Source organism: Gracilinanus agilis, chromosome 2, assembly GCF_016433145.1.
Source record: "Gracilinanus agilis isolate LMUSP501 chromosome 2, AgileGrace, whole genome shotgun sequence".
Lineage (NCBI taxonomy): Eukaryota > Metazoa > Chordata > Mammalia > Didelphimorphia > Didelphidae > Gracilinanus > Gracilinanus agilis.
In genome coordinates this window covers 428,042,003-428,055,213 of record NC_058131.1, presented here as the reverse complement: position 1 = coordinate 428,055,213, position 13,211 = coordinate 428,042,003, and the positions used below count along the sequence as shown (strand labels likewise).

At 34.3% G+C, this 13,211-nt stretch overlaps 1 protein-coding gene across 4 annotated transcripts in view; it reads right to left on the bottom strand.

Moving 5' to 3' along the window:
* RAPGEF6 (Rap guanine nucleotide exchange factor 6) overlaps positions 1-13,211 on the bottom strand; it is a 238,818-nt gene that overhangs the window by 88,078 nt on the left and 137,529 nt on the right. For all 4 annotated transcript variants that reach the window (XM_044664679.1, XM_044664676.1, XM_044664678.1 and 1 more), the window contains exons 10-13: positions 5,343-5,501; positions 4,704-4,856; positions 4,091-4,255; positions 1,375-1,482 (exon numbers count right to left, since the gene is read on the bottom strand). In XM_044664679.1, the coding sequence (XP_044520614.1) occupies positions 1,375-1,482; positions 4,091-4,255; positions 4,704-4,856; positions 5,343-5,501 (585 nt within the window). The remainder of the gene's footprint in view (positions 1-1,374; positions 1,483-4,090; positions 4,256-4,703; positions 4,857-5,342; positions 5,502-13,211) is intronic.

Here is a 13,211-nt window from a genome sequence, read left to right as displayed (position 1 = left end):
AAATATTATAAAGAACAGAAAGGACTCACATAAAGAGCTATGAGAAGACATTCCCAACTTGCCTCTTCATGGAGGTTCATAGCTGTTATACATTGTATATGTTTTTGGACTTTTTCTGGTGTATCTACTGACCTCTCCCTGCCTTTTTCCTGTCCCAAAAAATACCATGTCATGGAAAATTGCTTGGGGGTTAGGGGATGGCATCCTAAGATATTACAGTGATTTAACAGAAAATATCCATAAAAACTTATTTTTAAAAAAAAGAATAAATGGAACTTTACTTGGTGTTTAATGTTTAGAATATAAAAATAATTTTATTTTTCAAATAATAAATGAAATAATACCAATTCATATGTGCAAAACATTGGGATAAAATCATTGGGAGATATCTTAAAGTCACAGAATCACATGCCAAAAACTACTCTGAGATGACTTTTAAATTTAATCTAATGAATTCTTGATTGGAAGGAATACATTTTTACTACTAATTATCTAATGTGCTCTAATATATATGATCTACCAAAGACAGGACTCAAAAAAATTAAGCATTCTTACCTCTGGGTCTTTGCTCTTAAAAACAAAATGTTCTCTACTATCCTCTGCCGATTTAGAGTCTACTTCAAGTCTTATCCTGAATGAATTATCCCTAGATAACTCCAAAGTACTCTCCTCCATCTCACTGCCTAATGTCCTAAGAGTTTAGTCCTTAACTATTATTCTCTGATGACTTTACATAGTCTGATCATCTGAATCAGATAAAAATATCTTTAAGTTTTATGACATGTTTTTTAGTATGATATCATGGAAAAGAGTACTGAATTTCAGAGGATATGCATTAGATTCTAGGAACTGTTATTTATGATCTATGCGGTGCTAGGACTCAAGTTTCTATATCTGTAAAATGAAAGGGTTAGATTAAATGATAACTAAAGTTCTTTCTAGTTCTAAATCCCATCATTACATATTCCATAATTGGTTATAATAATCAGTACAATGGGAAACAAACAGTATGTGCTTGTCAGAAATAATATAGCTAGATTAAGAAAACTCACCAGCCATTTCAATTATGTAGTATTGATTCTAATTTTTATAAGCCACCACTTTCCCTATTTTACTAAAAATAACTATCAATGTGAACGATCTATATTATAATCTTTGTACTCCTGAATCTCTTTATTTTGCTCCTAGAAGTATTCATGAATGATCCAGAAAAAGTGTTGAAATGGCAATAACTTGTCATAAACTACAGGGTGTGTGGATATGGATTGTGGGTATGGAGCTTGAATGAGATTAACTGAACTGGCATTCTAGAAAGAAAAAACTAAACTCCAAAGGAAAAAAAAATTAGAATATATAAATTATCTTGAGTCTTACAGTATCTTCAAGATTTTTTTCAAACTCTTCCAGAAATCCAGTCATAGCAGGGTCTCCTTCAAAATCATTGAAATGATTATTTACCCATAAAAGCACTACTCGTGTAACCTGTACATAAAAGAAACAAACCGGGATATATGATTATGATAAAGAACTTTTCTCAATGAATTCTCATAAAAGTGATTCTAGCAAGTTGGTCAAAATTAGTGCAAATTGAATTATTTTAAATCCCCATTGCAACATGCATACTAACATACAGTAAGAGTGAAGAAATTAATTAGTTTATGTCTCTCAAAGAACAAATTTTCAAAACCTTTTTGTAAAGCAATTATTCTTTCTGTGGAGAACACAGAGAAATAAACCCAGGCTCAATTGTGTCAATAATTTGTTGCTTCTCTTTAGTTGCTTCAGTTGTGTTCATCTATTCATGATCCCTTTTGGGGTTTTCTTGGCAAAGACACTAGAGTGGTTTGCCATATTTTTCTTCAGCTCATTTTACGGATGAGGAAACTGCAACAAAAAGGATTAAGTCACTTGTTCAGGGTCTCACAGCTAGTGTCTGAGGCCACATTACTGCCAAATGACCAAGTCAGAGTTTTGGGATATACAAAAAGTGCCAGGTTAGGACTATCATGGAGAAATCTTAGATTTACACTCAGAAACCAGAAAAATGGAAGTCAAATTTGGCCAGAAATGCATCCAGCATTCACTTGAGGAGATTGGTAAGCTTAAGACATAAAATATTTTAATGAGCTATATTTGACTGACAGACACATTACTAAGACATATTTTTAAAATCCATGTTATTTGTTAAGCCTTCTAAAAACCATGGGGGATAGAGTGCCATATTACTCTGGCATAGTGGAAAAATCATTAGACTTAGGAGTCTGTAGATGTGCCACAAACTCAAATGGTGCCTCAAACTCATAATAACTACATATAACTTCTCTATAGTTTTCATATGCAAAATGAGTATGATAATAATCACACTATATTCCTCTAAGTTTGTTTTGTTTTTAAGGAGGTAAGAGCTTTATAAAACCTGAAAGCTCTATAAAAATGTAATCTATGTGGTAGGAAGGAAAAGAAACTTTTTTTATTCTGAAGCAAAGGTTTCTCATCCAAATCAGCAAATTTAGTCCACCAATGTGGGCTGGCAAATATTCTATGAATCATAATCCTAAAAGTTTTGACTAAGGCAAGGAGTTTGTAGTTAATATAGGTTAAGACATAGGACTAGAATCCAAGTTGTCCTGACTACAAAACTGGCTCCCTTAATCCACTACAACATGCTTCCAAGACTGCTTTAATTACCATTATGTTTGGTATAATTTTACAGTGTAAGAACATAAATATGAAGCAAAAGGATTATATTCTCCTGGTTTCTTGGTAATACTGATAGGGTCTTCAAAGGAAAAAAAGGCCCATTTATATGCTTTCCTTCAGTAAGTTACAAATTAGCAGATGGAAACTGGGTTCCTTACAATATTGAATAAGTTTAATATCAAAAGCAACTTTAGTAATATACACTGTTCCTCATTCTCTGAGATTCCTTTAATTCATCAATAAATACATTGTTACATATTCCAAAACTGCTAGTTCTGTGATCTGCTTAATATTCATCCTTTTAAGCTCCTGTAGAAAATTTGTTGTGATGAAATGGCATATTTTGCAACCAATTTTCTCTAAATTTGAATGTATAAGAAAACAGCATTACAAAACTTTACTACAAGAACATGTGATTTACTCATGTTAAAACCTAACAATAAAAGCATACCTAGATAAGTAGGAATCAAATTTCTATTTCTTAAAACAAGTCATTTCCCACTTAGATTGCTAAAATACTTCTATTTCACTACAAGTACAAATATACAAACAAACAAAAAACCCTGTGGAGAATAGCCTATTAATACTATATTATTTAACACAGTGCAGTGAGATATATTAAAACAGTATTTCTAATTTATGGTATTCATATGGAGAAAAATATTTGAGAGAGAATTTTAAACAAGGCATTCTGAAAGCACTTAACTTTTTATTGAAATAACTTTTCAAGTAATTACATAACTCTCATAGTTAGAAAAATTAAGTATTTTGGGGCAATTGTTTAAAAGTATGGGGGAGGGGGTTCTGTGCTTTTAAAAAATTAGTTATAAACTCTTTTGAAAAGTGATTTCTTTAGGCTTTAAAAAATCTTTTTTCCCGGAGCTCATTCTGCCTTTTAAAAATGGAACAAAACATTATATTGGAACCCTCAAAAAATGGTTTGCCCTTTATTCACAAATTAAGGTTACTACAACTCTCAGTCATCATACAACTTTGCATTACAATAATGTTTAATCTCACACACTAGCTTTGCAAATTTTAAAGGCAGTCTACACAAGAGTATTATTACAATTCAAATCTAAATAATGACACACTGTTTCAGCATCTTCTACACAGAACACTGATGCTTTAAAAATTAACTACATAAGAGTCAGGCCTAGAGACAGGAGGTCCTAGGTTCAAATCTGGCCTCAGACACTTCCCAGCTGTGTGACCCTGGGCAAGTCACTTGACCCCCATTGCCTACCCTTACCACTCTTCCACCAAGGAACTAATACACAGAAGTTAAGGGTTTAAAAATATTAAAAAAAAAATTAACTACATAGATCATTTCACATCAAGATTCAACATTCAAAAATAGCCACTTTAACATATTTTCTTAAAAACCAACCTTGTCTCTCAAGCTGTCAAGTTTGAACCACTCCAATAGTTTATTCCCAACTTCTAAGGGGCTGTCAAGAAATGTCCTGTATGTCAACAGAAAATCTTCTATGTAAGTTGGATCCACAACTGAATGTTCTTCTATTAAATGCATGATGAGTCGTTCAGGTGTTGCCTAAAAATAAAAAGATAAATATTTCTAGGAAAAAAAGGTACAATCTGCTTTACATTACTATCACCACCTCAAATTATCAGATTTAACACAATCACAAATGATGAATATATTCCAGAAACATGCATATTTGTTAGAAAAGACTGAAAAAGTTGAAATAATGAGACATGGGAATTTGTTCCATTACCTAAGATAAGATGTGGTAATAGCTTCAGGTATTAAAAATCCTTAATATGAACAAAAACATATAAATAAGCAAATTGTTTTCTAATATTTAATGTCTAATGTAAAAAGATGTGTTCTTTCTTTTAACTCAGTTGCATGACCACATCTGAAAAAGGACACCAGCACTATTGATTTGACTTCATCTCTAAAATCTGATAATTAGAATAGGCATTATTCATGACTCTTCTATTTTTTTCATATAAAAACAAAGCACAACACAATCTACCTTAATGACAATATGCCCTTTTCGAGTTCCACTACGGTCCAGTTCTCTGTGCTCTTGTACCATAACAATTTCACCTTCTTCTTCAACTTTATGGGTATTTTTTTCTACATGATTCAAGATTCTCCAATAGTCTTGCTGGGCTATACATACAAACTGCCAAAGAATAACACAGATACATTGAATAAACCATTAGTATATAAACATATTACTATCCACCCAAAGCAAAGCATGACAGTAAAAAAATCAGGGGCATAAGGCTTTACTCAATCAACTCCCTTAATTACTATCTAAAGTTCAAGTGCAATTTACAATCTCAACATAAAAAGTCCAATAAATTTAGAATGTCATATAAAAACCAGAAGTAAACATCTAATCCTGGTAAATAAACACAGGGGGCAAAAGTGGTGTTCCTGGTCAATAAGTAACAGGTTCTTATTTCTTAACTTGGAAACAGCACATATGTAAATACTATAAATAAAGCTTTATAAGTTGTATTTTTTCCTTTCATAAGTCATAACTTCTTCAATTCAATTTCTCAAATAAAGCTTTTTGTAACAGATCAAGGAAAAAAATACTGAATATGCTCAGCCATTTTTAATCAATAAACACTCCTATCCATGAATATTTAGATATGCTTACCTGACAGTCATCTACTTTGGTTCTCACAACTCCATTCATGTATTGCTTATCCAGAGTAGGAATAATTCCAAAGCTATTTCCCATACAGAGACTTTCATTTTTTCCATCTGGATAACTGATTTCTACAGTTCCATTTAAAATGACATACCATGAGTCAAGCTACAGACACAAAACAAAAAGTAACTTAAAATAACTTGTAATAATGATATATTCTCTTTAAAAAAAGATTTGACATGTTATTAAATACTTTATTAACATATTCTGCCTCATGCAAAAACTGAATGTTCTGTCTACTCTTCTGCTTCCACCAGAAAAAGAAAGCTTCTATTGTTCATAATTACTCAAAAATAATTGGGGGCGGAGGGGTGTTCAGAAAATCTTTTTCCCCCCTTAAACTTTTTTAAACCCTTACCTTCCATTTTAGAATCAATACTGTATATTGGTTCTAAGGCAGAAGAATGTTAAGGGCTAGGCAATGGGGATTAAGTGACTTGCCCAACGTCACACACCTGGGAAGTGTCTGAGGCCAGATTTGAACCTGGGACCCCCCATTTCTAAGCCTGGCTCTCAATCCACTGAGCTGCCCTTTCAGAAAATCTTACAGGGAAAAATAACTTTAATATTGTTTTAGAGGACCAATGAAAATATAATGTACATTTTTTCCAAAGTTTCTATCACAAAAATTTACATTTTAATGATATGCATAGAGCATTAAAAGACAAAACTTCCCACACAGCAGTGATAGCCTAAACTGAGGATTTGAACTTAGTAACTTTATTCAAGCATTTTTTGATTACCCATAATAGGAATAATTACAACGCTACTTCCCATAAAGATACTATTTCCATCTGAATAACCATTTTAAGTAAAAGTCTCCTCCTTCAAAAAAGAATTTTCTTTTAGGACTATACTTTAAAATAGTCTAATGAAAAGTACAATAGACTTGGAGACTTAAGTTTCACTCTTAGCTCTGCCACTGCTTATGTCCATTCAGTCATAGAGTAGACCTTTTCCTCAGAATCAGAAAAGAACACACATGGAGTTTTCATGGTTAAGATGGTGGCAGAGTAAAAAGTAGCTGCTTAACCTCTCCTAAAAAATTATACAGGATTCCTCAGAGCATTTCCATGCTATAAAGGGGTGAAACAACTCTCACTAAAACGCGAGCTGGGCAACCCCTTCCCCCACCCCCCACCACCTACAATGCCAAAGCCAGCACACAAGAGTTAGAGCAAGTTTGGGGCACTGATTAAGTCCTCAGCAGCTACTTGGGGTCACCAGGGCCTGCCCCTGAGAGCAGCAAGACTTAAGACCCGAAGAGGCTACAGAACACGGGGACTTTGAACACAGACCCTGAGCGTAGGCATGAGTGCAGGCGCAGACACAAGCCCAGACACGAATCCTGAGCACGGGCAAGGACTCAGATCTTGAGCTCAGGCGAGGACCTTGAGTGGAAACCCAGTGCAAAAGGGGTTCACAACTGTGGAAGAAACTCCCTGAGACTGTTAAAGGAGCCTTGGGAAGAGGAACAAGTAAGGTGACCACCAGAAGACTTGACCCTGAGAACAACTGAGACTTCAGGAGCCTAAAGAGCTCAGACAGACCCTGAGTGTGAGGATAAACCTGAGAGGGCGCAGGGCTAACAATGGCAAGCCAGAGAGAAGAACCCTAAAAGAGAAAGATCATCAAGAAGAAATCAGTAACACTCGGCAACTTTTACACAGATAAAATTCAGAGAAAAGAGCAAACAGCAGAGGAGAAAAAACAAGTAATCATATCTAAACCTTCCCAAAATAATGAAAACTGGACACGAGCTATTAAAGAGTTCAAATCTGAGATGATGAGAAAGATGGAAGAGATTTGGTGACAGAAGTGGGAAATAGCTCAAAAGTAAATAAACAGGTTAGAAGACAGAAACTCCCAGTTGGAGAAAGATGCCCAAAAATCAAACAAAATGGTAAGCAAATTGGAAACCAAAATTTGGCAAGAAAATAACAGTTTAAAAGGCAGAATTTTGCAATTGGAAAGTGAGGCTCAGAAATTAAATGAACTGTTAAGCAAACTGAACACCAGAAATGACCAGATTGAAAAGGAAAACCAGTCCCTAAAGGCTAGAATTGAGTAATTAGAAGCTAATGATCTCTCAAGATAGCAAGAATAAAACAAAGTAAAAAGACTGATGAAATAGAAGGAAATAAGAAATATCTCAATGAGAAACTGACAGACCAAGAAAACCGGTCTAGAAGAGACAATTTGAGAATCATTGGTCTTCCTGAAAAAGCAGAAATTAATAGAAATTTGGACTCCATACTAAAAGAAATTATTCAGCAAAATTGCCCTGAAGTTCTACAACAAGAGGGCAATATAGACATTGAAAGGATCCAAGATCACCCTCTACACTAGACCCAGAAAAGACAATCCCCAGGAATATAATAGCCAAATTGAAGAGCATCAAGTAAAAGAAAAAATTTTAAAAGAAGCCAGAAAGAGACAATTCAGATATCAAGGAGCACCAATCAGGATCACACAGGATCTGGCAGCCTCCACACTACAAGACCGCAAGGCGTGGAATATGATATTCACAAAGGCAAGAGAACTCGGTCTACAACCAAGGATCACCTACTCATCAAAATTACCATATACTTCCATGGGAACGTTTGGGCATTCAACAAGATAGAAGATTTCCAAGTATTTGCACAGAAAAGACCAGGACTAAATGGAAAGTATGATATCCAACCACAAAAATCAAAAGAAACATAAAAAGGTAAATAAGAAACAGAGGGGAAAGAAAGAAAACTCGTATTTTTTAAATTTGCCTCTTTCAGGGCTTCAATATGATCTAATTATTGGTATTCCTATGTGAAGAAATGTTATGTATAATTCTCTTTAAGGAACTCTATTCACTATTATAGTATTGACTATTATAGTAATCAGAAGAATTATTCATAAGGAGAGATTGGAATACTAAATGGTCTAAGATGATATGGGGATGGGAAAGAGGGAAGTGAACAGTAAAGGACACCAAGAGAAACTTGAATGAATAAAAAAAAATATTCTATTACACACAAAGAGGGCATGTGAAGGGGAAGGGACGAATACTATTATAAGAAGGAGAGGAAGAGAGCATTAACCCTGAGAGGGAAGAGTAGCCATATTATCCATTGGAATATAAAACTCTATCCAACCCTACTGTGAAAGTCAGAAGGGAAAACCAAGGGGAGCAGGGGAGTGGGGAGGTCATAAAAGGGAAGGGAGAAGAAGGGGAAGGGAATTCATTAGGCCTTAAAAATAAATAGAGGGGAATAATAAGGGAGGGGGTAGAAAGGGTAGTAAAAAAGGGAGGGAACAAGGGTTACTGGCATAAAGCAAACCACTGGTTTAAAAGGAAATAGTGTAAGAAGAAGAGATAGAACTAGGAGAGGATACCAAAATGTTGGGGAATACACAACTGATAATTATAACTTTGAATGTGAATCGGATGAACTTGCCCATAAAAAGGAACCAAATAGCAGAGTGGATTAGAAACCAAAATCCTACCATATATTGTCTACAAGAAACACATATGAAGTGGGTGGACATACGTTTAAGGTCAAGGACTTGAGCAAAATCCTTTGGGCATCAAATGAGAAAAAGAAGGCAGGAGTGGCAATTATGATTTCTGACAAAGCCAAAGTAAAAAGAGATATGATTCAAAAAGACAGGGAAGGTCATTACATCCTGATTAAAGGCAGTATAGACAATGAGGAAATAACAGTGCTCAATATGTATGCACCAAATGGCATAGCAACCAGATTAATACAGGAGAAACTGGCAGATCTCAAGAAGGAAATAGATAGTAAAACCATACTAGTGGGAGATCTAAATATCCCCCTTTCAGATCTAGATAAATCAAACCAAAAAATAAATAAGAAAGAGGTAAGAGAGATGAATGAAGTCCTAAAAAAATTAGGATATGTGGAGAAAAATAAATAGGAACAAAAAGGAATACACCTTCTTTTAAGCTGCACATAGTACATTCACAAAGATTGGCCATATAATAAGGCATAGAAACATTGTAAACAAATGCAAAAGAGCAGAAATAATAAATGTAAACTTTTCAGACCATAAAGCAATAAAAATAATAATTAGTAAGGGCACCTGGACAGGCAAATCAAAAACTAATTGGAAATTAAATAATATGATTCTCCAAAACCAGCTAGTCAAAGGAGAAATCATAGAAACAATCAACAATTTCATTGAAGAGAATGACAATAATGAGACATCCTATCAAACTCTGTGGGATGCAGCCAAGGCAGTACTCAGGGGGAAATTTATATCCTTGAGTGCATATATTAACAAATTAGGGAGGGCAGAGATTTATGAATTGGGCATGCAACTTAAAAAATTAGAAAATGAGCAAATTAAAAATCCCCAGATGAAAACTAAATTAGAAATACTAAAAATCAAGGGAGAAATCAATAAAATCGAAAGTAAAAGAACTATTGAATTAATAAATAAGACTAGAAGCTGGTATCTTGAGAAAACAGATAAAATAGACAAAGTACTTGTCAATCTAATAAAAAAAAGGAAAGAAGAAAACCAAATAGATAGTATCAAAGATGAAAAGGGAGACCTTACCTCTAATGAAGGGAAAATTAAGGCAATCATTAAAAACTATTTTGCCCAATTATATGGCAATAAATATAGCAATCTAGGAGATATGGATGAATATTTACAAAAATATAAATTGCCTAGATTAACAGCAGAAGAAATAGAATACCTAAATATTCCCATATCAGAAAAAGAAATTGAACAAGCCATCAAAGAACTCCCTAAGAAAAAATCACCAGGGCCTGATGGATTCACAAGTGAATTCTATCAGACATTCAAAGAGCAACTAATCCCAATACTATACAAATTATTTGATATGATAACCAAAGAAGGAGTCCTACCAAATTCCTTTTATAACACAAATATGGTATTGATTCCAAAGCCAGGTAGACCAAAAACAGAGAAAGAAAACTACAGACCAATCTCCCTAATGAACATAGATGCAAAAATTTTAAATAGAATATTAGTAAAGAGACTCCAGCAAGTGATCAAGAGGATCATCCACCATGATCAGGTGGGATTTATAACAGGAATGCAAGGATGGTTCAACATTAGGAAAACCATCCACATAATTGACCATATCAACAATCTAACAAACAAAAATCACATGATTATCTCAACAGATGCTGAAAAAGCCTTTGACAAAATACAGCATCCATTCCTATTGAAAACCCTGGAAAGTATAGGAATAGAAGGACCTTTCCTAAAAATAATAAACAGTATATACCTAAGACCATCAACAAGTATCATATGCAATGGGGATAAATTAGAAGCCTTTCCAATAAGATCAGGTGTTAAACAAGGAAGCCCATTACCATCTCTATTATTCAACATAGTACTAGAAACACTAGCAGTAGCAATTAGAGAAGAAAAAGAAATTGAAGGTATTAAAATAGGCAAGGAGGAGACTAAGCTATCACTCTTTGCAGATGATATGATGGTCTACTTAAAAAATCCTAGAGAATCAACTAAGAAGCTTGTAGAAATAATCAACAACTTTAACAAAGTAGCAGGATACAAAATAAATGCACATAAATCATCAGCATTTCTATTTATTTTCAACACATCACAGCAGCAAGAGGTAGAAAGAGAAACACCATTTAAAATCACCCTAGACAATATAAAATATTTAGGAATCTATCTACCAAAACAAACACAGCAATTATATGAAAATAACTACAAAACACTTTCCAAACAATTAAAACTAGATCTAAACAATTGGAAAAATATTGATTGCTCGTGGGTAGGACGAGCTAACACAATAAAAATGAACATTCTACCTAAATTAATTTACCTATTTAGCACCATCTCTATCCAACTACCAAAAAACTTTTTTACTGAATTAGGAAAAACTATAATAAAGTTCATTTGGAATAACAAAAGATCAAGAATATCAAGGGAAATAATGAAAAAAAAAATGTGAAGGAAGGGGGCCTAGCAGTACCAGATATTAAACTATACTATAAAGCAGAGATCCTCAAAACGGTATGGTACTGGCTAAGAGACAGAAGGGAGGATCAGTGGAGTAGACTAGGGGTAGGTGACATCAGCAAGACAGTGTATGATAAACCCAAAGAGCCCAACTTTGGGGACATGAATCCACTATTTGACAAAAACTGCTGGGAAATTTGGAAAGCAATATGGGAGAGAATAGGTTTAGATCAACATCTCACACCCTACACCAAGATAAATTCAGAATGGGTGAATGACTTGAATATAAAGAGGGAAACTATAAATAAGTTAAGTGAACATAGAGTAGTTTACTTGTCAGATCTCTGGGAAAGGAAAGATTTTAAAACCAAGCAAGAGTTAGAGAAAATTGCAAAATGTAAAATAAATTATTTTGATTATATCAAACTAAAAAGCTTTTGTACAAACAAAAACAATGTAGCCAAAATCAGAAGGGATACAACAAATTGGGAAAAAATCTTTATAACAAAAAACTCTGCAGTGGTCTAATTACTCAAATATACAAGCAGTTAAACCAATTGTATAAAAAATCAAGCCATTCCCCAATTGATAAATGGCAAGAGACATGAATGGCCAATTTTCAGGTAAAGAAATCAAAAGTATCAATAAGCACATGTGAAAGTGTTCTAAATCTCTAATAATTAGAGAAATGCAAATCAAAACAACTCTGAGGTATCACCTCACACCTAGCAGATTGGCTAAAATGAAAGAAGGGGAGAGTAATGCATGCTGGAGGGGATGTGGCACAATTGGGACATTAATGCATTGCTGGTGGAGTTGTGAACTGATCCAACCATTCTGGCTGGCAATTTGGAACTATGCTCAAAGGGCTATAAAAGAATGCCTGCCCTTTGATCCAGCCATACCATTGTTGGGTTCGTACCCCAAAGAGTTTATAGATAAACAGACTTGTACAAAAATATTTATAGCCGTGGTTTTTGTGGTGGCAAAAAACTGGAAAATTAGGGTATGCCCTTCAACTGGGGAATGGCCGAACAAATTGTGGTATATGCTGGTGATGGAATATTATTGTGCTCAAAGGAATAATAAACTGGAGGAATTCCATGTGAACTGGAAAGACCTCCAGGATTGATGCAGAGCGAAAGGAGCAGAGCCAGAAGAACATTGTACACAGAGACTAATACACTGTGGTAAAATAGAATGTAATGGACTTCTATACTAGCAGCAATGCAATGACCCAGGACAATTCTGAGGGATTTATGGAAAAGAATGCTACCCAAACTCGGAGGAAGAACTACAGGAGTGGAAACACAGAAGAAAAACAACTGCTTGACCACATGGGTTGAAGCGGACATAATTGGGGATGTAGACTCGAAACTACCACACCAATGCAACTATCAACAATATGGAAATAGGTCTTGATAAATGACACATCTTAAAACCAGTGGAAATACTCATTGGCCATGGCAGGGGGTGGTGCTACGGGGTTTAAGGGGAAAGTAAGAGCATGAATTATGTAACCATATTAACTTTTCTAAAAAATAAATATTAATAAATGTTAAAAAAAAAGAACACACATGGAAAAGCAACAGCCAAAGTGATAAATGAATCTCTAAATGTAGAACCATTAAATTTTGTGGTTACAAAGAAATGTATTGATTACATCTATATGTCAATAACTCATTAAGGGAGCATTCAATAAAGTATGGGAGGATGGAGGTAAGAGAAATGTTTTACAATATATCAGTGCATCTATAAAGTGCACAACCTTCTTTTCTTGACTTCTAATTATAAAAGTGTAAAGTACAATATATACTGGCCACTCAGAGCAGGATAACTGGGTTGGCT